The 22,437-nt window shown below is 69.7% G+C and overlaps 5 protein-coding genes across 7 annotated transcripts; 4 read left to right on the forward strand and 1 right to left on the reverse strand.

Annotated features, from left to right (window-relative positions):
- Positions 1-389: 389 nt before the first annotated feature.
- Positions 390-1,334, forward strand: MC1R (melanocortin 1 receptor; the record flags this gene model as incomplete). The annotated part of the gene is made up of 1 exon (XM_082005869.1): positions 390-1,334. The coding sequence occupies one exon, from the start codon at positions 390-392 to the stop codon at positions 1,332-1,334; it is 945 nt and encodes a 314-aa protein (XP_081861995.1).
- Positions 1,335-2,187: 853 nt separating this feature from the next.
- On the forward strand, positions 2,188-4,624 carry TUBB3 (tubulin beta 3 class III; the record flags this gene model as incomplete). Of its 2 annotated transcripts, XM_082005897.1 has the most annotated exons (4): positions 2,188-2,244; positions 2,547-2,655; positions 3,170-3,280; positions 3,549-4,624. In XM_082005897.1, 4 exons carry the CDS (start codon positions 2,188-2,190, stop codon positions 4,622-4,624), a joined length of 1,353 nt encoding a protein of 450 aa, XP_081862023.1. The 2 variants fall into 2 exon arrangements, with proteins under 2 accessions (XP_081862023.1, XP_081862024.1); XM_082005898.1 differs by lacking the exon at positions 2,547-2,655 and having other exon boundaries at positions 3,178-3,280.
- A 1,913-nt stretch (positions 4,625-6,537) lies between these two features.
- Positions 6,538-10,126, forward strand: DEF8 (differentially expressed in FDCP 8 homolog). Of its 2 annotated transcripts, XM_082005512.1 has the most exons (11): positions 6,538-6,715; positions 6,797-6,879; positions 6,971-7,120; positions 7,200-7,341; positions 7,432-7,596; positions 8,279-8,406; positions 8,784-8,897; positions 9,191-9,271; positions 9,354-9,494; positions 9,628-9,737; positions 9,856-10,126. In XM_082005512.1, the coding sequence occupies exons 1-11, from the start codon at positions 6,610-6,612 to the stop codon at positions 9,956-9,958; spliced, it is 1,323 nt and encodes a 440-aa protein (XP_081861638.1). In that variant the 5' UTR covers positions 6,538-6,609; the 3' UTR covers positions 9,959-10,126. The 2 variants fall into 2 exon arrangements, with proteins under 2 accessions (XP_081861638.1, XP_081861637.1); XM_082005511.1 differs by having other exon boundaries at positions 6,538-6,879; positions 9,628-9,746.
- A 963-nt stretch (positions 10,127-11,089) lies between these two features.
- On the reverse strand, positions 11,090-12,859 carry DBNDD1 (dysbindin domain containing 1; the record flags this gene model as incomplete). The annotated part of the gene is made up of 4 exons (XM_082005587.1): positions 11,090-11,238; positions 11,329-11,469; positions 11,702-11,848; positions 12,811-12,859. The coding sequence occupies 4 exons, from the start codon at positions 12,857-12,859 to the stop codon at positions 11,090-11,092; spliced, it is 486 nt and encodes a 161-aa protein (XP_081861713.1).
- A 3,647-nt stretch (positions 12,860-16,506) lies between these two features.
- On the forward strand, positions 16,507-22,435 carry DRC4 (dynein regulatory complex subunit 4). Its single transcript, XM_082005762.1, is given in 10 exon segments — positions 16,507-16,560; positions 16,749-16,955; positions 17,381-17,435; positions 18,049-18,254; positions 18,545-18,712; positions 19,064-19,150; positions 20,166-20,375; positions 21,631-21,696; positions 21,963-22,046; positions 22,048-22,435. Coding segments are annotated over 10 exon segments (1,188 nt in total). The 5' UTR covers positions 16,507-16,521; the 3' UTR covers positions 22,114-22,435.
- The last annotated feature ends 2 nt before the right edge of the window (positions 22,436-22,437 follow it).

Raw genomic sequence — 22,437 nt, forward strand, 5'->3', positions numbered from 1 at the left:
GGCGGCTCCCCTGGCTGCCGGGGTGCTGCCGTCATGCGGGTGCCCACCCTCCTCGGGAGGAGGAGCCATGGGAACCGGCTTTAAAGTGGGGCAGAGAAAGGGCCCTTTCTTCCCCATCACCCTGGGCCGGCGGGTGCACGGCTGCGGGGGCAACCGGGCAGGGCTGGTGAGGAGGGCGGCCGCGACACCAGGGGTCCCGGCAGGCACGCGGCATCCCCGGCGCGTCCCCGGGTGGCGGGACGCCCCATCCCCCATTGCTTCACGTGCCCTCGGCCTCACCGCCGGGCGCTGGTGGGGCGAGCCGGGCGCTCAGTGGGTGTGTGGGTGCTCTGGGGGGCCCTGGGGGCTCGTCCCCCAGCCGGGGGTGCCCTGGGGCTGAGGTGGGGGCCATGTCGACGCTGGCCCCCCTGCGCCTGCTGCGTGAGCCCTGGAACGCCAGTGAGGGCAACCAGAGCAACGCCACGGCTGGGGCCGGCAGCGCCTGGTGCCAGGGGCTCGACATCCCCAACGAGCTCTTCCTCACGCTGGGGCTGGTGAGCCTGGTGGAGAACCTGCTGGTGGTGGCCGCCATCCTGAAGAACAGGAACCTGCACTCGCCCATGTACTACTTCATCTGCTGCCTGGCCGTCTCCGACATGCTGGTGAGCGTCGGCAACCTGGTGGAGACGCTCTTCATGCTGCTGATGGAGCACGGCGTGCTGGTGATCCGCGCCAGCATCGTCCGCCACATGGACAACGTCATCGACATGCTCATCTGCAGCTCGGTCGTGTCCTCCCTCTCCTTTCTGGGGGTCATCGCCGTGGACCGCTACATCACCATCTTCTACGCCCTGCGCTACCACAGCATCATGACGCTGCAACGGGCCGTGGTGACCATGGCCAGCGTCTGGCTGGCCAGCACCATCTCCAGCACCGTCTTCATCACTTACTACCGCAACAACGCCATCCTCCTCTGCCTCATCGGCTTCTTCCTCTTCATGCTGGTCCTCATGCTGGTCCTCTACATCCACATGTTCGCCCTGTCCCGCTACCACCTCCGCAGCATCTCCAGCCAGCAGAAGCAGCCCACCGTCTACCGCAGCAGCAGCCTGAAGGGAGCTGTCACGCTCACCATCCTCCTGGGCGTCTTCTTCATCTGCTGGGGGCCCTTCTTCTTCCACCTCATCCTCATCGTCACCTGCCCCACCAACCCTTTCTGCACCTGCTTCTTCAGCTACTTCAACCTCTTCCTCATCCTCATCATCTGCAACTCGGTGGTCGACCCCCTCATCTATGCCTTCCGGAGCCAGGAGCTCTGGCGGACGCTGCGGGAGGTGGTGCTCTGCTCCTGGTAGGCAGCGGGACGCGGGTCCCTGCCATGGGATGGACAGATAGACGGATGGGACGTGCCACAGGGCACCCCCCCACCCCCCGGCGCCCCGATGCGGGGTGATGGGCTCGCAGTACCCAATAAAGGCTCTTTGCAGTGATGCTGTCGCTGGCAACCCCGGGGAGCCCCGGGGAGAGTCGGCCCCTCCCGGCCCCACCGTTCATTCAACGCTTGGTCGCTCCCGGTTGCCTGTACCGGCCCCGGGGCCGGCGGGGGGACACACCGGCAGGGACCGGCGGGGCGTTGGAGCAGCCCCGGGCGCGGGGCGGCGGGAGGCCGGTGCTGCGGGGGGGTGGGCAAAGGGCCCCCACGCCGCCGCCTTTGTTCTCGGGCCGCGCCCGCCCGCCCCTGCGGGGGCTCCTGGCGCCCGGGACCCTCCGGGGCGGCCCCCGGGGCGCGGTCCCTGCCCCACCCCCCCCCGCGACGGGACGCGGGTTGGGGTGCCCCCCCCCCGCACCCCGCCGCACCGGGGTGCTCCCGCCGCTCCTGGGTGGTCCCCGCCCCCCCCCGCGGGTGCCGGCGGTCCCCGAGCCGGCGGGGCGGGGCCAGGCGGGGCGGGGCGGGGGCGGGGCGGGGCCGGGGCCGGGGCGGGCGGTGGCGCCGGTGCCGCAGGGCTGTTGCAGCGCTGCGGCGGCGGCCGCCGATTGGCTGCGGGGCGGCGCTGACGTCAGCGGCCGGCCCGGTGCGGCGCGAGGCGCCTATAAAGGAGGCGGCGGCGGCGGGGCCGCCCCCCGCGCTCCCGGTGCCGCTCCGCTCCGCTCCTGCTCCCGCTCCCGTCCCGCCCGTCCCGGCCCGTCCCGCTCCGGCCCGGCAGCACCATGAGGGAGATCGTCCACATCCAGGCGGGGCAATGCGGCAACCAGATCGGCGCCAAGGTAACGGCGGCCCCGCCCCGGCGCTGCGGGGCCGAGCGGCGGACAAAGGCACCCCCCTCCTCCCCGCCACCGCCGCCGCCACCTGCTCCCGCCGCGTCCCCCACCCCCCCCTTCCCGCCGCAACGGGACGGACAAAGGGCCCCGCCCCCCCCCCCCCGCGCCTTTGTTCTCCCGCCGCCGCCGCCCTTCAGCACCGCGGACAGCGCCCCGCCCCCGCCGCCAGGGGGCGCCCCCGCCGCGCCCCGCCCCGCCCCGCCCGGGGGTCCCGGTGCCCCCCGCCCCCGCTGAGCCTCTGCCCCCAGTTCTGGGAGGTGATCAGCGACGAGCACGGCATCGACCCCAGCGGCAACTACGTGGGCGACTCCGACCTGCAGCTGGAGCGCATCAGCGTCTACTACAATGAGGCCTCCTGTAAGCGACCCCCCCGCGCGTGGGGGCACCCTCTCCCTCCCCTCCTGCTGCAGCCGGGTCCGGCTCTGCACCCACCCTGGGGACAGACACCACAGCCCCCCCCCCCCCCGTGGGGGCCCTGTGGTTTGTGGGACACACACACACGTGCACCCGGCCCCGTGGGACCCTGAAGTGTGGGGGGGGACACACACGTGCGCCCAGCCCCACAGGGACCCTGTGCCATGGGGGGGACGGGACATATGCCCCCACCTCCATGGGACCCCACAGACTATGGGGGGACACAGGTGCATGCAGCCCCGTGGGTCCCTGTGCTTTGAGGGACACACACACGACTCATCCACCCAGCCCCATGGGGCCCCGTGGTCTGGGGGGGGAACACGTGCACCCAGCCCCACAGGGAACCCGTGTTTGGGAGGATGGACTTGGACACACCCAGCCCCACGGGACCCTGCGGGGGGGGGTGCCCACGGGGGGGGAAGTGGCTGGTCCCCTCCCGGCACGGGGTGTCTCGCAGCTCACAAGTACGTGCCTCGCGCCATCCTGGTGGACCTGGAGCCGGGGACGATGGACAGCGTGCGCTCGGGCGCCTTCGGCCACCTCTTCCGCCCCGACAACTTCATCTTCGGTAGGTCCCCGGGGTGGGGGGACGCCATCACCCACGTCCCCAGACCCCTCCCGGGCCGTCGCCATCCCTGGGGCGTGTGGCGGGGGCATCCCCACCCGCGCCGCGGGGCCCGGCACAGCCGGCATGCCGCCAAACCTTTGTGGTTTCCGCTTCCCACCCCGCCCCGGCTTCAGATCTTGCCGATGCCGCCGCCAGTGGCACCCGTCCCCTCCCCGGCGTGGGTGTGGGGGTGCCGGTGGCCATCGGGTGCCTCTTTCCCCCCTGGCAGGGCAGAGCGGGGCCGGGAACAACTGGGCCAAGGGGCACTACACGGAGGGGGCCGAGCTGGTGGACTCGGTGCTGGACGTGGTGCGGAAGGAGTGCGAGAACTGCGACTGCCTGCAGGGCTTCCAGCTGACCCACTCGCTGGGCGGCGGCACCGGCTCCGGCATGGGCACCCTCCTCATCAGCAAGGTGCGGGAGGAGTATCCTGACCGCATCATGAACACTTTCAGCGTGGTGCCGTCCCCCAAGGTGTCGGACACGGTGGTGGAGCCCTACAACGCCACGCTGTCCATCCACCAGCTGGTGGAGAACACGGATGAGACCTACTGCATCGATAACGAAGCTCTCTACGACATCTGCTTCCGCACCCTCAAGCTGGCCACCCCCACCTACGGTGACCTGAACCACCTCGTCTCGGCCACCATGAGCGGTGTCACCACCTCCCTCCGCTTCCCCGGCCAACTCAACGCTGATCTCCGCAAGTTGGCCGTCAACATGGTGCCCTTCCCGCGTCTCCACTTCTTCATGCCAGGCTTCGCCCCACTGACGGCCCGTGGCAGCCAGCAGTACCGTGCTCTCACCGTCCCCGAGCTCACCCAGCAGATGTTTGATGCCAAGAACATGATGGCCGCCTGCGACCCCCGCCATGGCCGCTACCTCACCGTGGCCACCGTCTTCCGGGGCCGCATGTCCATGAAGGAGGTGGATGAGCAGATGTTGGCCATCCAGAGCAAGAACAGCTCCTACTTCGTGGAGTGGATCCCCAACAATGTCAAGGTGGCCGTCTGCGACATCCCTCCCCGGGGGCTGAAGATGTCCTCCACCTTCATCGGCAACAGCACAGCTATCCAGGAGCTCTTCAAGCGGATCTCGGAGCAGTTCACGGCCATGTTCCGCCGCAAGGCCTTCCTCCACTGGTACACGGGCGAGGGGATGGACGAGATGGAGTTCACCGAGGCCGAGAGCAACATGAACGACCTGGTGTCCGAGTACCAGCAGTACCAGGACGCCACGGCCGAGGAGGAGGGCGAGATGTACGAGGACGACGAGGAGGAGTCGGAGGCGCAGGGCGCCAAGTGATGCCCCACCGCCGCCCTGCCGCCCGCGGCCCCCCCGGCTTCGCGCTGCCGCCCTCCGGCCGGGCTCCCCCCGCCTGCCCCTTTGGTGTCTCCTGGCCCTGTCCCCCCCTGAGCCGGCTCGGCCCCCCGCCCCCCTCCTTCCTGCCTCCCCCCTTTTCGTTTTTTACTGGTTCGTGTCTATTATTTTTTTTGAATACTTAATAAATTTATTGCTGTCCAGGTACCACCCGTCTGCAGCTCCTGGGGGGCACACACGCTCTGCTGGGGCAGCTCGGGGGCTCGGCCCCCCAGCCATTCCCATCGAGGGGGGCAGTTGGGACCCCACGTGCCCAAGCCATGACAGTGTCCTGCCCCCCACATCAGTCCCTGGGCATCCCCAGGGCGTGCAGTGCCCCACACCCTCCTGCCCCACAGGTCCAGCCCCCCAGGCTGGGGGTGCAGGTGCCACCTTACCCGGCTACCGTGCCTGGGAGGGCAGCTGCGCCGCCGTCCCCACTGTCACCCCTCGCCATGGTGGCTGCCCCCACCCCGTGCCAGCACAGCCCTTTGTCCCCCGAGCGAGGTGGGGCCACAGACCCCGGGGGCTCCCCCAGGGCTGGGCACGTGCCTGGCTGGGGGGGATCCAGGGCATCCCCAGCCCCAGCAGCCCTGAGCCCCCGGGCTCCAACCTGACCCCGGAGTGGGGCGCCAGGTGCTGCTGCCATGGGGCTGCAGCCCCCCGGGGCCACTGCTCTCTCCTGGGGGTCCCTGTGCCTGTGCTGTGGGAGCAAGGGAAGGGGCTGGGGGGCTATGGGGCCAGGGTGCTATGGGGCTGGAGGCTATAGGGACAAGAGACTGTGTGGCTGGGGGCTCTGGGAACAAGGAGCTATGGGGCTGGGGGCTCTGAGAACAAGGAACTATGGGGCTGGGGACTCCGAGAACAAGGAGCTATGGGGCTGGGGGCTATAGGGACCGGGGGCTATGGGGCGGGGGGCTATAGGGATCCCAGACAAGGGGGTTATGGTCCGGGGGCTCTGGGGCTGAGGCCATGGGGCAGAGAGCAGCGGGGCACGGCAGAGGGGAGGGCGGCGGGGCCGCGCCGGTGGGTCCAGGCTCGTGGGTCGGGACGCCGCGGCACCGCCAGGGCGCGGTGCGGTGCGGTGCGGTCCGCCGGCCGACAGGGGGCGGCAGCGCGGTGGGACGGGGCGGGGCCCGGCTGGGCGGGGCGCGGCGGTGAAGGAGCGGGGGGCGGCGCGCGGGGCGCTGCGGTGAGCGGGGCGGGGGCGCTGCCCCCTGGCGGGCGGGCGGGGGCCGGGGAGGGGGGGCCGGTACCGGGGGCTCTGCTGGGGCCGGTACCGGGGGCTCTGCTGGGGCCGGGCGGGGCGCGGGGGGGCACTGCGGGGCCCGGGGGGGCTGGGCAATGGGGGGGTGTGGGGGCGCTGCCATCCAGCCCCGTGCGAGGGGGGGTCGGGGCTGTGGGGGCCGCACCTCGGGGAGCGACCGGCCGGTGAACGGGGCCGTGTCACGGGGGGCTGCGCCGGCGGGGCTCCGCGGGGGGCCGGGATGGGGTGAGCGTGGGCCGGGCGGTGGCAGTGAGGCAGGGCGGGGGCCACGGGCGCGGGAGGTGGCGGGACGGGTTTGTCCGCGGGGGCGGGGACGGTGCCGGGTGTCGGTAATGGGGTGCCGGTGCCAATACTGGTGATGGGGTGCCCGTGATGGGGTGCCGGTGCCGGTGATGGGGTGCTGACGCTGGTGCCGGTGATGGGGTGCCGGTGATGGGGTGCCGGTACCGGTGATGGGGTGCTGGTGATGGGGTGCCGGTACCGGTGATGGGGTGCTGGTGATAGTGAATGGGTGCTGGTGATGGGGTGTCGGTGGTGGGGTGCACGTGTCGGCAATGGGGCGCCAGTGCCGGTGGTGGGGTGCTGGTGGTGGGGTGCCGGTGGTGGGGTGCCGGTGCCGGCAGGTGGCTGAGGCGGCGGCCGGCGTCCCGCAGGGCGGGCGGCGATGGCGTACGATGAGCGGCTGGCCCGCTTCCGCCAGGCCCACCTCAACCCCTTCAACAAGGCCCCCGAGCAGCCGGAGCGCCCCGACGGGGGGACCCCCGCCCCAGGTGGGTGCCGACCCCCCGCCCTGCCCCACGGCGGGGGTGGGCAGGCGCTCACAGCCCCCCATGGCGCTCACCCCGTTGCAGCCCAGCGGCCGGATCCATCCCCGGGGGACCCTGAGGGTGCCCTGGACCTGGGCCTGGCCGAGGACCACTTCTCCCGCCCCGTGGTGAGTGGGGCCGGGGCGGGGAGCGGGGCCGGGGGGGACGTGTGGGGTGGGGGGTTGCCGGCCCACCCTCCTCCTCCTCCCGCTGCCGCAGGGCCTGATCCTGGCGTCGGACGTGCAGCAGCTGCGCCAGGCCATCGAGGAGTGCAAGCGGGCGATCCTGGCGCTGCCCGAGCACTCGGAGCGGCAGAAGGACGCGGTGGTGCGGCTCATCCACCTCCGCCTCAAGCTGCAGGAGCTGAAGGTGGGGCCGGGGCCTGGGGGGTCTCCATGGCTGGGGGCGTGGGGGGGGCCCGCGCTGACACGCCCCCGCCCGCCGGCAGGACCCCGGCGAGGACGAGCCCAACATCCGGGTGGTCCTGGAGCATCGCTTCTACAAGGAGAAGAGCAAGAGCGTGAAGCAGACGTGCGACAAGTGCAGCACCATCATCTGGGGCCTCATCCAGACCTGGTACACCTGCACAGGTGGGGCCGGGACCCACACACCCCACACACACCCCCCCGCCGTCCCACGTCCCTGTCCCGGCGCTGAGGGCCGCCCGTCGTCATCCCCAGGGTGCTACTACCGGTGCCACAGCAAGTGCCTGCCGCTGGTGAGCCGGGCCTGCGTGCGGGCCAAGGTCAGCCACCAGGCCGAGTACCAGCTCAGCATCTGCCCCGAGAGCGGGCTGGACAGCCAGGACTACCGCTGCGCCGAGTGCCGCGCCCCCGTCTCCCTCCGTGAGGCTGCGCCGCCGCGGCGTGGGGCTGGCGGCGGCTGGGGCGCGTGGGGCGCGTGGGGCTAGGCTTCCTCGGGGGCTCTGTGGGGCTGGGGAATATGTGGGACTGGGGGGAGCTGGGAATGAAAGCTGCCTGGGACTGGGAACTGGGGGGTATGTGGGGCTGGCAGGAGCTGGGGGGTGTGTGGGGCTTGGGGGGTGTAGGGCTAGGCTCCCTTGGGGGCTCTGTGGGGCTGGGGAATGTGTGGGGATTGGGGGAGCTGGGAACAAGGGCTGCCTGGGACTGGGAACTGGGGGCTCTGTGGGGCTGGGGGGAGTTGGGGATGAGGGCTACCTGGGGCTGGGGGATGCGTGGGGTTGGGCTCCCTTAGGGGCTGCGTGGGGTTAGGGGGCTGTGGGGTGGGGATGTGTGGGGCTCTGGGGAGCTGGCGGTTGGGGCTCTGGGGGCTGTGTGGGCCTGGGAGCTATGGGGAGCTGGGGGTCAGGGCTGTGTGTGGCTGGGGGGGCCACAGCACATGGGAAGGTGACATCGGGGCCCCACTGTGTCCCCGGGCGCCGCTGCATGCCCCATGGCGGGTGCACGGTGTGGGGCGAGCAGGGTGTGGTGCCGGTACGCGTGCCAACGCGTGCGCCAGTGCCGGTTACGCCTGCCAACGCGTGTGCCGGCGCGTGTGCCGTCGCAGGGGGGGTGCCCAGCGAGGCCCGGCAGTGCGACTACACCGGCCTCTACTACTGCAGCAGCTGCCACTGGAACGACCTGGCCGTCGTGCCCGCCCGCGCCATCCACAACTGGGACTTTGAGCCCCGCAAGGTGCCCCTGGCGTGGGGTGGGGGCTTGGGGGCGCCCAGGGGCCAGGAGGGTCACCTGGGGGTGCCCATGTCCCTGGGCAGGGGTCCCTGGGAGCCGTGTCCCTGGTTGGAGGTCACTTGGGGGGCCATGTCCCTGGGCAGGGGTCCATGAGGGCTGTGTCTTTGGGTAGAGGTCACTTGGGGGGTCTGCGTTCCTGGACATGAGGGGTGCTGGGGGCTGTGTCCCTGGGTGGCGGTCGCTTGCGGGTGGCCGTGTCCCCGAGCTGTGTCCCTGGCACTGGGGTCCCTGGCCAGCGGCGCCGCGGGTCCCCGGGGATGTGGCTGGGGGGACGGCCCGGTGCCCGCGGGGTGACGGCGGCGCCGGCCGCGGGCGGGCAGGTGTCGCGCTGCAGCATGCGGTACCTGGCGCTGATGGTGTCGCGGCCCGTGCTGAAGCTGCGGGAGATCAACCCGCTGCTCTTCAACTACGTGGAGGAGCTGGTGGAGATCCGGGTGAGCGGGGCGGGGTGCCTGCGTGGGGGGACCCCCACCCGGCAGAGCAGGGCGGGCAGCTGGGGGTGGCGTGGCGGAGGGAGCGCGGGGTGAGCGCAGAGGGAGATGAGGGGCCTGGCAGCACCCACTGGGTCCCACAGAGGGGGAGCAGGGCAGGGGTCGGCGCAGAGGGTGCCCAAACTGCTATGGGGCTGAACTTGACCCAGCCTGACCCTGTCCCCGGCACATCCCTGTCCCCGTCCTGCCCCTGCCACCGCCCTTCTCCCTGCCCCATCCCATCCCGGTCCCCACAGAAGCTGCGCCAGGACATCCTGCTGATGAAGCCCTACTTCATCACCTGCAAGGAGGCGATGGAAGCGCGGCTGCTGCTGCAGGTCAGGCCCGGCGTGGGCTGCGGGGCACCGGTGCCGGGCGCGACGGTGCCGGGCGCGGCGGTGACGGGCTGTCCGCCTGCAGCTGCAGGACCGGCAGCACTTTGTGGAGAACGACGAGATGTACTCGCTGCAGGACCTGATCGACATTGAGGCCGGGCGCCTGAGCTGCTCCCTGACCGAGATCCACACCCTCTTCGCCAAGCACATCAAGCTGGACTGCGAGGTGAGCCGGCGCCGTGGGTCAGCCTCGGCCGCGACCCACGGCGCGGCTCCCGTGGGGCCAGCACCGCGCAGTGGGGGGCGCAGGGGGTCCCCGCCGGGGCGCCGTTGGGACCCTTTGCCCGCTCCCGCCCCAGCGCTGCCAGGCGAAAGGCTTCGTCTGCGAGCTCTGCAAGGAGGGCGACGTGCTCTTCCCCTTCGACAGCCACACCTCCGTCTGCACCGACTGCTCCGCCGTCTTCCACAGGTATGGCGCGTGCCGGGGACGCCGCCTCGCGCCGGGCCCGCCGACGCGGCGCGCGGGGCACGCGGGCGGCGCTGGGGCGGCTGCGGCAGGGTGACCCGGCGCCGTCCCCTCCCCGCAGGGACTGCTACTACGACAACTCCACCACCTGCCCCAAGTGCGCCCGGCTGAGCCTGCGCAAGCAGTCCCTCTTCCAGGACTCCGGCACCGAGGCAGAGCCCTAAGGGGGGACCCAGCCATGCGGCCGCCCCCCACCTGCCACGGGGCCCTGGGACGGACCGGGGCTGCCCCACGGCCGTTTGGGGGCTGGGGCAGCCCCCGGCTGGGCGAGCTAGCTGGGCCCCTCTGCCCGCGGGGATGGCAGCGCTGCCCCAGCCTGGGGCAGAGGGGATCGTGGCCGGACCCCAGCCGCTCCCGGGGGTCGGGGTGAGCCCCACGGGAGGGACCAGGACCCCGTTCACGACCTACAGCAGCTCCCGCCATCCTGGCGCAGCGGCTGCTCCTGGGCCTGGCCGGGGTGCGGGCAGGGGTGCGGGCAGGGGTGCGGGCAGGGCAGGGGTCCAGCAGCCTCCTGCCCGCAGCCACATGAGAGCTGGCCGGTGTGGGCCAGCGTGGGCCAGTGTGCCGGAGCAAGGGCCACTGAGGGGGACCGACCCCCCCCCCAACACACACACACACTACCGGGATAACGCTGCTGATCCGGGGGGAGCCCCCCCCCCCGCACCGCACAGACCCCCGCTCCCGGGACGGCGCCCCCGGGGGCTGCGGGCAGGGCCCCCCGCGGACCCCCCCCACCCCCCCGGTGTCCTGTAGCATTAACGAGGCCTTTGCGCAACCCAGCACTCGTGTCGCTGCTTTGGCTCGGGGGGGGGGCGGGGGGGAGGGCTGCGGGCCGGGGGCTGCCGCGGGACCCCTCCGGGTGTCGCCTCGCGTGACGTCATCGGTGTGCGCCGGCTGGGGGCTCGCCCGCGGCCAGCGCTGCCCCGGTACCGGCCGGGGTTCCCCGCCGCCCACCCCGCCACCACCCTCGGCGGTGTCCGCCCCCCGCAGCCCCTCGCGGGCCCCGGGGGGAGCCCCGTGCCCCCCCCCCCGGCGATGGACACGGGCAGAGCCGCGGCGGTGGTGGGTCGGTGGGTTTTACCGGAACACAGCGCTGCTACATGGAGGGGGGGCACCGGCCGCGCTCCGCCGGGCTGGGCGGCACGTCCCGCCCGGGACCCGCGTCCGCGCCAGCCCCGGTGCCACGGGAGGCGGGGGGGGCTGAGATCCACCTCCTCCCGGGGCCGAGCTCCGGCGGCACCGGGGATGAAGGGCAGCGGCGTGCCCCCCCCCCGCCCCCCGGCCCGGGGCAGCCCCTAGGGCTCCCGCGGGCGCTCGGCGGGCAGGAAGGCGTCCGGAGGTCCCGGCGGCAGCCCCGGGTCGCTCAGGTGCTTCTTCTCCCGGCCCTGCTCCCGCCCGCGCGCCCAGGAGGGCGAGCGCAGGTACCGGGCCTGCGGCTGCGGCCCTGCGGAGACAGACGGCTTAGGGCCCGCCGCGGGCGGGCGGACAGACGGACGGACGGATGGGCGGGCGGGCGGGCTCGCTCATGGCTCACCGCTGGGCGACTCGCCGGCCGCGTTCTCCTCGTCCGAGTCGGCGAAGACCTCGGCCAGCTCTTGGTCCGACATGTCGGTCAGCTCCGTCAGGTCCAGCAGGTCGAAGTGCACCTCCAGCGAGGAGACGCTGCTCAGGGGCTCTGTGCGGGGCGGCCGGCCGTGTGGGGCGGCCGGCGGGAGGCCCCGGGGATGGGCTGGGGCAGCGGGAGCGGCTGGCGCTCGGGGAGCCAGCGGGGGAACACGAGGGGCTTGGCGGGGGCAGCGACCAGCTGAAGGCTGGCAGTGGACCCCAGGGACAGGCAGGGACCCCAGGGGCTGGCAGGGACCCCAGGGACGGGCAGGAGACGCTATGGGCAGCAGGGCCGCACTCACGTCTGCGCTCGGTGACCTGCAGCAGGCTGGCGCTGGGCACGGGGATGCCACCCTGCTCCTCCGCGGGGGCTCCGGGGGTCTCCTGGGCTGGCCTGTGGGTGGGGGTCCCCGCCGGGCACTCTGGGGCCAATGTCTCCTTGCCGAGCTCTGTGACACCGGCACCTGCCGCATCGGTGATGGCAGCTCCCTCCCGGAGGCCCCGTCAGCCCCCTCGGGGCATCCTGCCTGAGGGGGACAGGGGCAGCGGGACCCCCAGGAGGGCCCGCAGGACGGGCAGGGCTGCCCCAGGCCCCCATGCCAGCAGCCAGCAGCCCTGTGTCCCCCGCCCCGCACAGACCCTTTGTGTCGGCAAGACAAAAGCGCAGCCTGTGCCGGAGCCCAGACAAGGAGCGGTTTGTCTCCCGGCAGGGCTGAGGCGGCCACGGTCACGGCACTGCCTGTGGTCGTGGCACAGTCATGCCCGGGCAGCCCTCTGGGGCTGAGCGGGCACCCAGGGCGGACAGGAGACCCTGTGTGCCGGCGGCAGCACCGGGCACCGCAGCACCCGGCCCCCCGGCCCACCCGAGGTCGGTGCTGGAGCAGGATGGACCTGGCCGTGCCCGAGCACCACGTGCCACTGGGCCATGCCATCACCATGCTGCCAGGTGAGACGGCATGGGTACGGGCTCACCGCGGGCTGGGCATCTCCTCCTGCCCCCCAGGATGGGGAGAGCGGGGCAGGGGACAGAAATGCCCCCACCCAAAGGAGCCGGGACAGGGACATTACGGGAGTGTTTGGTTCCTGCTGTGGGACACAGAGCTGCAGGACGCCTGTGCCCCGACGCTGGCTCTGCTGTGTCCTGACCCCACCAGGTGGGACTGGGTACCCCACGCTGCCGACACCTTTCCTCTGGCCAGGAAGTGGGGTCCCCACCCTGCTCCACTGCTGGGAAGAGCTCCCTGGCGGGCACGTGGGGGCTGCCTGCTCCTGCCCGCTCCTGCCATTCCGTCCCACATGCCACCACGGTGCCCAGCCCCGGTGGGTGACACGGCGGTGTCACCGCCTGGACTGTGTCCCCTGTGCCACCGGCAGCCTCTGGGCCCTGCTCCCCCCCTGAGCCCCCACCCACCGGGGCGCTGGTCTCTGCTGCAGAAATCCCCTCTGGCCTCCGCCTGCATGGTCACGCCACGCCACCGGCCACGCCGCCCCGCTCCGGCCTGGGCTCACCGGCTGCCTGGCGGGGAGCGGGGCCGGCATCAGAGCTCCCTCACCGCACACCGCTCTGCTGACTCACGTCAAACCGCAGAGACAGGCAACGACTGGCTCCGGCCACCCCACCGGCACCGGACCCTCTCCTGGCCGGTGCCCGGCCCGGTGGCACTGTGCCCCCGCACAGCTCCGAAGGGCCTGGTGCCCCGGGAGGGCACGGCTGGGGCTGCCGCTGGGACAGGGGCGGCACAGCCGTGTGCGGGACACGGACGGAGGGACGGGCGTGCACAGGAGCCCGGTCACCACCCGTGTCACCACGCAGGACCCTGCTGCAGCCCCCCTCCCCCAATACCGGGGACCCCCAGCTCCACCCGCACGGCCCCTGCCCCGTCCCCCAGCGCCCCAGCCCCCCGCACTCCCCCACCGGCACAGTGCCCCGGGGGCCTGCCCCGGTACCCCACCTCCCCGCCCGGCCCCCGCGCACCTCAGCCTGCCCCAGGCGCCCTGCCTGGCACCCCGCTGCGCCCCCACGCCCCCCGGGCACCCCGCTGCGCCCCCAGCCCCCCCCATCCCAGCTTCTCCCTGCGCACACCGACACCCCGCGCCCGGCCCCCCGCTCCCCCTGCCCGCACTGTCCTCCCCACGCCCCCCCATCCCCATCCCACCCCTCCGGCCGAGCACCCCGCGGCACGCCCGTGCACAGCCCCCGGCCCCCCCGCCCTGCAGCTCCGAATGCGCCCGGCCCCCCCGCGGGGCCCGGCCCGGTTCCGCCCGGCCCGGGGCCGCGGTGATGGGCGCGCCGGTCCGTTCTTCCCCACCCCCCCCAGCCCCGCCCTCACCTGCGGTGCCGGCCGCTCCCGGAGCTTCCATGGGCCGGGCCGGGGCCGGGGCCGGGGCCGGGGCCGGTGCTGGGCGGGGCGGGCCCGGTGCCAGCCCGCAGCCCGCACGCTCCTGCCCGCCGCGGCGGGGGCGGGGCCGGGGGCGGGCCGGGGGCGGGCGGACACCGGGAACGGCCCCGCCTGCCCCGGGGGACCGGGGACACCGGGCGGGGGGGTGCGGAGAAGGACCCAGGAGCGCGGAAGGCGCGGCGGGGACGCGGCAGGGCGCGGGGATGCGGGGGCGTCCGGGGTGGGGGCAGATCCGGGTCGCAGAGGAGACCGGGGGGGGACACGCACGGGAACCGGGGGTTCGCGGGGACCCCGGGCGTTCGGCGGGGTCTCGCGTGGCGGAGGGGCGCCGGGGGACCCCGGCTGCGCGGCCCGGGCCGCAGCGGTGAGCCCAGGGGTGCGGAGGGGGGCCCGGGCACAGCGGAGACCCCCCGGGACCGGCCCCACCTGCCGCGCCCCCCGCCCCGGGCCCGGAGCGGGCCCCGCCGCCGTTGCCGGGGCGGGGCTCCGCGTTGCTAGGGGGCGTGCCCGGCCGCCGCGCGCCTCTCGCGAGAACTGTTGCCTGGAGACGGCGGCGCCAGCGGCAGCCGCCATGGTGAGTGCGGGGCCGGGCCGGGGCGGGCCGGGAGCCCGGGGCGGCGGGGGGTGCTCCGAGCCTGCTGCTGCCGGGTCCCCTAGGCCGGGGCGGCGGGACCGGCCAGCTCTGGGAGCGCACGGAGCCCCGTGGCGCCGCGCTGGGCCCCGCGATGGCAGGCATGAGGCATTCGTTTGGGGACGGGCCTGCAGTGCCTGCGGGCCTCGCTGGCAGCGGCTGGGCATGAGCCGAGGGGGGCCCGGAGCGTGCCAGAGGCTTCCCGGCTCCTCCCCGGGGGCCCTGGCTCCGTCAGCCGGCGCTCCCCGTCAGCCCCCCAGCCCTGTCCCCGCCATGGCAGCAGGTATGCTCGGTGGTGGGGCCGTGCGGGAGCTCTGAGCGGCACAGATTCCTCCCGGCACCCGGGCCACGCGCACACCTTCTGCCTTTTGCTTGCTTTCCTTAGGCACCCAAAAAGAAGGTGGGAAAAAAAGAGAAAGGGAGCAAAGCTCCAGCAGTGGTGGATGCCTTGTCCCCGACAGAGATGAGCAAGGAGCAGGTGAGACACCCCCATCTCCCAGCCCACCCCTGGGTAGGAGGACGTTGCTACTGCAAGAACAGCTCTCGGGACCCCTGCTTGGAGCCTGGCTCCGGCTCTGGGGACAGGTGGCCAAGGGTGACAGAGACAAGTGGCCGGTGTTCATTTCGCTACCCGATGCCCGTCTGGGCTGTGTGGGGGGCTTCCCACTCTTCCTGGAAGGAGCAGCCACCTCATCCTCCCCTCCCTTCCGCTGGTCTGGGGAGCTCTGCCCTCCAGCCCTGTGCCCTCACTGCCTTCTTCCTGACTCTGTAGCCCTGGCAGCCTGCTCAGCCGGATGATGGCTCAGCCTGAGCTCTGTGGTTGCAGCCTGCTGTGCTCCTGGAGCATTCCTGCTGGGGCAGGAGGCTCCCACAGGTGCAGGGAGGGCAGGCAGAGGTGGAAGGTGCAGCCGCTGCCCCTCAATTGCTCCAAGTCCCACTTATTTTGCTGTGTGTCCTACAAGCAGAGGAGGAGATGGCCCTGGCCTGGCATCCTTGGTCCTGGGATAAAATCTTGCACATCTTGGTGTAAGCAGTGTGCCCAGGTGGCCAAGAAGGCAAACAGCATCCTGGCCTGTATCAGCAATAGTGTGGCCAGCAGGAGCAGGGCAGCGATCTTGCCCCTGTACTCGGCACTGGTGAGGCTGCACCTCGAATCCTGTGTTCAGTGTTGGGCCCCTCACCACAAGAAGGACGTTGAGGTGCTGGAGCGTGTCCAGAGAAGGGCAACAGAGCTGGTGAGGGGTCTGGAGCACAAGTCTTGTGAGGAGCGGCTGAGGAAACTGGGGTTGTTCAGTCTGGAGAAGAGGAGGCTGAGGGGAGACCTCATCGCTCTCTACAACTACTTGACAGGAGGCTGTAGCAAGGTGGGGGGTCGGTCTCTTCTCCCAAGTAACAAGTGACAGGATGAGAGGAAATAGCCTCAAGTTGCACCAGTGGAGGTTTAGATTGGATATTAGGGAAGGTTTCTTCACCCAAAGGGTTGCCAAGCACTGGAACAGGCTGCCCAGGGAGGTGGTGGTCACCAGTCCCTGGAGGGATTTAAAAGATGTGCAGATGTGGCGCTTAGGGACACAGTTTAGTGGTGGGCTTGGCAGCGTGAGGTTTGCGGTTGGACTGGATGATCTTAAGGGTCTTTCCCAACCCTTCCAATTGTGATTCTGTGAGTCAGTGGTATTTAGGCATCTGAGAATGGTGTTACCAGACACTGCGAGACAGAATCTCTGAGCCCAGGCTGCTCACAGTAGGATTAAGGTTTTGTTACTCCTTTTTCAGAGGCTGGTGGGTTCTGGGCAATGTCTGTGTGTCGGGGCTCCTCCCCTTCTCTCCTGCACTTCTCCGTCCTGTTAACAGCCACTGTGTCCTGCCAGGTTTGTGACACAGCTTGCCGTGGCCTCCTCTTCCCCCTACCTGGCTCTTCCCCTTGGCTTTACAGCTGGAGAAGCACATTGTGCGTCTCCGGGAGGAGCTGGACCGGGAACGGGAAGAGCGCAACTATTTCCAGCTGGAACGTGACAAGATTCACACCTTCTGGGAGATCACCCGCCGGCAGCTGGAGGAGAAGAGAGCAGAGCTGCGGAACAAGGACCGGGAGATGGAGGAGGCAGAGGAGCGGCATCAAGTGGAGATCAAGGTGGGAGGGGAGAAGGTGGTGTGAGTGCCCCTCACTCTGGGTGAGCCTCGGGCAGCTCTGAGGAGGAGAGGGAAGGTGGAAGAGGAGGAGAAGCTGGGCAAGATGCAAGCCAGGAGCATCTCGGCCAATATCCCAGCTCCAGGTGTCTCCTGCTGAAGCTCCTCACCTAGCCTGTGGCTTGTCTTTAGGTTTACAAGCAGAAGGTGAAGCACTTGTTGTACGAGCACCAGGAAAACCTCACCGAGATGAAGGTGGAGGGCGCCCTGTCCATGAAGCGGGCCCAGAAGGATCACTGGGCCCAGGAGATGGAGCTGCATAAAGACATGCGCTCCTTGAAAGTGGAGCTGAAGGAGCAGGAGCTGGCCAACGAGGTGGTGGTGAAAAACATGCGCCTGGTACGTCCCTGGCTGGGCCAGAGCCGCGTGCCAGGTGCCTCTGCCGCAGAGGGAGGTGGTGGGGCCACCGCTGGCTGAGCCCTCACAGCCCTGGTCTGCGAGCAGGAGCCTGCCTCCCCGTCTCTCTCCGTGGGATGGGGTTTCCCGCAGGCACCGGTAACAGATGTGCTTAAAGGCACGAGAAAGTCAGCGCAGGAACGGGGAGAAGGGCTTCCTTCGGCAGCTCCTGTGAAACCCCCCTCCTGCAGCAGGGAGACCTGAGCGCAGCTGGGGAGCCTACGAGCCACCGTTTGCATGGACAACGTGGGATCAGTGCCACAGCGGGGGCCTTTCCCAGGGAGCAGGAGGGACTCCCTTGGGATGCGGCTGACTCAATTTGGTTGGATTTGGTTGTCTGCCTCTAACATGTAGCTTCTCCCTGACAGAAACAAGAGGAGGAGATCACTCGGCTGTGCAACGACTTTGAGAGACAAGTGAAAGGTCAGGACGTGCACGTAGGCCTTTCCTGAGCTCCCTTTGTCAGTGTGCCAGGGAAGGCTCCTCCGAGCTCTGCTGCACTGCCGGGCTCTCTAGCAGAGCCTTGAGCAGAAAGGGGGATGGTTTTCCCCCAGTTCTTGCTCCCCCGTGCTCTGGGGCTGCCGGACCCCCAGCATCACGAGAAGGGAACGAGGCCGGGCGCCTGCAGCGCCCGCTGACGGGTGCAGGCAGGGCGCTGTCGCTGCTGCCAGGCCCTACTGCTGAGCGCAGCTGTCTGGCCGCGCTTCTCCAGGCCGCGGGCTGGGGTGGCTGGAGGAGCCCTTGCAGAGTCCTCGCTCCAGCGTCCTCCTCAGGGGACGTTTCAGGTTCTCACGGGCTGACTTGGAGCGTTTCCATGCCCTCTTTCCAAGGATGCTATTTCTGGGCTCTGTGCTCCGTGGTCCCAGCGTCACTGCTCCGCGTGCTGGTGGCAGCTGCGGTGACGCTGCTAACGAGCGTCTTGTCCTCAAGTAATGCCACGGCCGCATGCGCTGGGCTGGCACTTGCTAACAGAGCTGGGGTGCGTTACGCAGGCTCTCCAGGAGGCCCTCACTCAGCCCCCTCTGTGCTCCCCCAGAGATTGAGGCCAAGTACACCAAGAAGATGCAAGTGCTGCGGGACGAGCTTGACTTGCGGAGGAAGACCGAGATCCATGAGGTGGAGGAGAGGAAGAACAGCCAGATCGGCGAGCTGATGAGGAACCACGAGAAGGCCTTTGGTGACCTCAAGAACTACTACAACGATATCACCCTCAAAAACCTGGCACTCATCAGCTTGCTGAAGGTACTGCCGGCCCGCCCACCGCAGCCTGCCTGGCCTGCAGTGTCACTCTTCCACCTAGGGACCGGTCCTGTGAGGGTTTCACCCAGATCTGGCCAGCTCCCAGGTGGTGGTGTGGGTGCTGCTGGTCTCCTGAGGGTTGTACACCATTACACGAGCGAAGCTCTTGAGCACAGGGAGACGTGTCTTGCTGGGCTGGCAGCGGGAGGGTGTCCTAACGGTGTGGGCAGCTCTGAGGAGCTGGGCAGCCCCCGCTGCATGGCCCCTCCAGGAGTTTGTGTTCCCAAGAACAGGAGCAGATAGAAGAGATGAAGCAGAAAGAGAATCACTTGGAAAAGGAGAAGGCGGACGTGCTGCTCCAGAACAAGCAGCTGAAGGAGCCCCTGCAGCAGGCCCAGGAGCAGGTCTCTGAGCTGCAGAAGAAGCTGGCCCACTATGACAAGGACAAGGAGGCCCTGACAGTGAGTGGCCAGCCCTGCCCTTTCCCGAGTGGCCCTGGCTCTTTCCTGGCGGGAGTGGCTCAGCAGTGACCTCTGCTGCTTGGCTTGCCCTGGCCAGGTGGCTGGGCAAAGTCCCTCGAGTCCCTTTCAGCTTAGCTGGGTGTTTGTAAGATCTCGGATGGGACTTCTGGGGCACTGGCAGCGAGAAACCAGAGGAGCCCCCGCTGCAGGGAGGGAAGGCAGTTGGTGTGGGTGCTGCCTGTTTTTTCTCGCCCATATCTCTTTGCTGGTCACTCTCCTCCCTTGCCAGAACGCGTCCCCCACATCTCCCAGAGAAACCCGTGCCCTTTAACAGTCCTTTCCCGCCCGCAGAGCACAAAAGCCCGTCTGAAAGTCACCCAGAAGGATCTGAAGGATCTTCAGTGGGAACACGAAGTGCTGGAGCAAAGGTTCAGTAAGGTGAGAGCTGCAGGTGGGTCTGGGCATCCCGCTTCCCTCTCCAAACCCTGTCCCCTCCGCAGAGGGCCGGGCGCGGGGACTCAGCAGAGGCTGCCCGGGCTGCACTTAGCCGAGGGGTTTTTGAAGCTCTAATCCAGGGCCATGCGATAACTGCTGCTTCCAACAAAGCCGCTCACAGCTTTGGCGTCTCCCACGGTCAGCAGACAGGCCTGGCCTTGTACTTTGCTAAGCAATCATGCACGCTCCAGCGGTCCCCTCCCGGCCCGCGAGGGACTGGCTGCAGCAGCGGCTCGGGGGCAGAGCTGTGGGGAGAGATTGTCACGGGCCACCACCCCCAGCCGCAGCTCGCTCCCTCCTGCCGGCGTTTGGGGGCCGTTCCCCCTGCTCGCCGTGCCGGGGCGGCTCAGGATGAGTCCTGTTGACTGAGTTCTCCCAGACTCAGCCTCTCCCCGCCCCAGCTAACCCAGATAAATCTGTTGAGGCAGAAGAGAGCTCATTTGCAATTCGTCGAAATCCCCAGGAATATGAACATTGATCTGAGGCCTCGTTAACAATCCATCATTAAGGCAGCAACATATTCACTGCATTCAGAAATAGGCTGTGGAGGAGAGATTGTGTCCTAATTAGGACACTTATTAACTAGCTGTGAGCCAGGGACTCCTGCCAGCTGTGAGGAGGAGAGGAGAGGAGAGACCCCCCGCGTGCTGTGGGGCCCTCTCTGAGGCCTAAAATAGTGCTGCAGCGAGCCCCTCGTCCCGTTCTGCTGCCGGGGGGGTCCCGTGCCCGCAGGGGAGAAGGAAGCAGCAGTGCAGGTGCTGAGGAGGTGCCAGCCATGGAGGGAGGCTGCGCCCCAGCACCTGCGTTCCCCGCGGGCTGCAGGTGCTGTGGGGAGCAGCCGGGCTCTCGCTGGAGCAGGCAGGGCTGAGCTGCCGGACCTGTTTGATGCCAGCCCTGCGTGGCCGCCAGCCCGGGGGTCCTGCGGGCGGTGTGAAGGCCTTGCTGTCTTTGGGAGCAGGTACAGGCAGAGCGAGATGAGCTCTATCAGAAGTTCACCAAAGCCATTAACGAGGTGCAGCAGAAGACGGGCTTCAAGAACCTGCTCTTGGAGCGCAAGCTGAAGGGACTCCTCAGCGTCCTGGAGAAAAAGGAGGTGGAGCTGAGCGAGGTCTTCGCAGCCTCCAACCTCGACCCGAGCGCCCTCTCCTTGGTCTCGCAGAAGCTGGAGGTACCGTGTGCTGCCGCGGGGCCCTGCAAAGGCCAGCCGTGGGGGGCAGAGGCTGCTCTGGGGTGAACGCAGACCTCGGAGCCTGCAAGTCCCCGTCCTGTGTGGCTGTAGCTGCCACGTCAGTCATTCTCGGCCCTCCCAGGGCCACATGCGGTGCCGCAGGGCACTCCGGTTCTCCCTCGAGAACATGTGGGTGTCGGAGTTTGGCACTGATCTCTCCCTCAGGTAGGGCCTGTTTCGAGGAAAATGGCCCCAGGCTGAGCAGCGCTCGCCAGCACTCTGTGCTGCCGAGCAGCCGGCTGTGTGCGGGGTCCGTCAGCGATCCAAGGTGCTCTGTGCACGGGGAGTCACAGCCAGTGAACCCCGCCTGGCTTCCCTGGCTGCAGAGGCAGTGTAGACGGGTTCCCAGTGGCTCTGCAACGTCTACCATGCTAAAAATACATATGCAGAAAGCCTCGGCGTGGAGGCTCAGGGACCCGCATTCCTGCAGCCTGCCGCAGCCGTAACTGGAGAAGCAGCATTTGCTTTGGGTTGGGACGCAGGGGACATGGCTTCCACGCTCGGCTCGGCCACCGCCCCGGTGCCCTCACGTTCGGCCCCCGCCAGCCTGTCCCCTTCCAGGTCCCCTCTGCGGTGGGTGGCAGCGAAGCTCGCAGCCACTCTCTTGCCAGGGTGCCCTGGGGATGCACACAGCAGCAGCCATAGGACGTGGCTCTGGGGCCGTAGGACAGGGCCGTGGAGGTGTCACCTACTAGCAGGTGCCGCAGCAGCAGGAAGGAAAACACATTCCTGGGAAGGCGTCACGGCGTCGAGCTCTCCCACAGCTGCTGGGGTCCCGGAATTCCTCTGCTCAGCTGCCTCCAGCGTTTTCTCAGGGAGACTCTCTCCCTGTAATTCCCCCAGTGCCGCGACGGCAGGGCGGTGTTGCCGGAGCAGGTGCTGCCGTCGCACCCCCCTTGCAGCGGGGCAGATGATGACGGCAGGGCTGCGCTGGTGCTTGTGGTGTGGGTCGGGGAGGTCCCTGTCCCTCGCCGCTGGCTGTCCCTGGCAGTGCTGGCTCGAAGCGGGCAGGGTAGTGGCTGCTTGCCAGGCCGTGCTGCAAGCTGCTCCGCTTGAGCCAGGCCCCGCCACCAGTTTGTCTGCCGCCGCGCTGCAGCTCCTCCGTGCGCTGTGCCATGCCGCTCTGGCCTGCGGCACGGCCACCGTGCCGCTGGGGCTGGGCGGCCGCCGCCTGACGCCCCGTCTCCTTTTGCAGGATGTGCTCAATTCCAAGAACAGCACCATCCAGGACCTGCAGCTCCAGGTGGCCCGAGTCTGCAAGGTGAGGAAGGGAGGCTGGGGCTGCCCCATCCCCCCGGCTCAGGGATGAGGACTCTTGGGTGCTGGCTGTGGCTCGGAGGCTGGAAACGGGACCTTTTGCCGCACGGGGAGCGGAGGGCAGGGAACTCGCAGCGGGCCAGCCGAGCTGCTCCACGCCCGGTTTCCCCTGCTCGCCCTGCAACGGCAGGCGTGGTGGGGGTCCCCGTGCCCAGGCGCGGAGGGGCTGGAGCTGGGCTTTGGGCTAAGCACGGGGCGCTTCTCTTGCAGGCGCACGATGACATGCTGCAGACGTTTGAGGCGAAGCTGACGGCCTTTGGCATCCCCCTGGACAACCTGGGCTTCAAGCCCCTGGCGTGCCCGGGTGCTGGGGTCGGCGGTGGGGCAGGGCCCCGCGGGGCTCGTTGCTGTGCCTACCTGACGCCGCCAGCACCGGGGGACCCGCTGTGCTCCCGCCATTAAACAGACCCCGGTGAGCCTTCTGGAGGACCCTCTCTCTCCTCCCTGGGGGGGCCTTTCCTGTGGAGCACCCCCCATGCCTTGCTGTGGGGGGTGCCAGCCACAGGCAGCTGCCAGCTGGCTCGGCTGTGACCGAGTGGTGCTCGTGCAGCCCAGGACCACGGCACAGCCGGAGGGCTCCCGGCATCCCACCCGCCGGGTCAGGCTGGAGCCAGGGCCTGCGTGGGCCCCCCCAGACCCCGCTGCCTCCTGCGCTGGCCCCCTCTGTGCTGGGGCTCCCTCCCTT

Source organism: Phaethon aethereus, assembly GCF_964289735.1.
Source record: "Phaethon aethereus genome assembly, chromosome: 13".
In the NCBI taxonomy this organism is placed as follows: Eukaryota; Metazoa; Chordata; class Aves; order Phaethontiformes; family Phaethontidae; genus Phaethon; species Phaethon aethereus.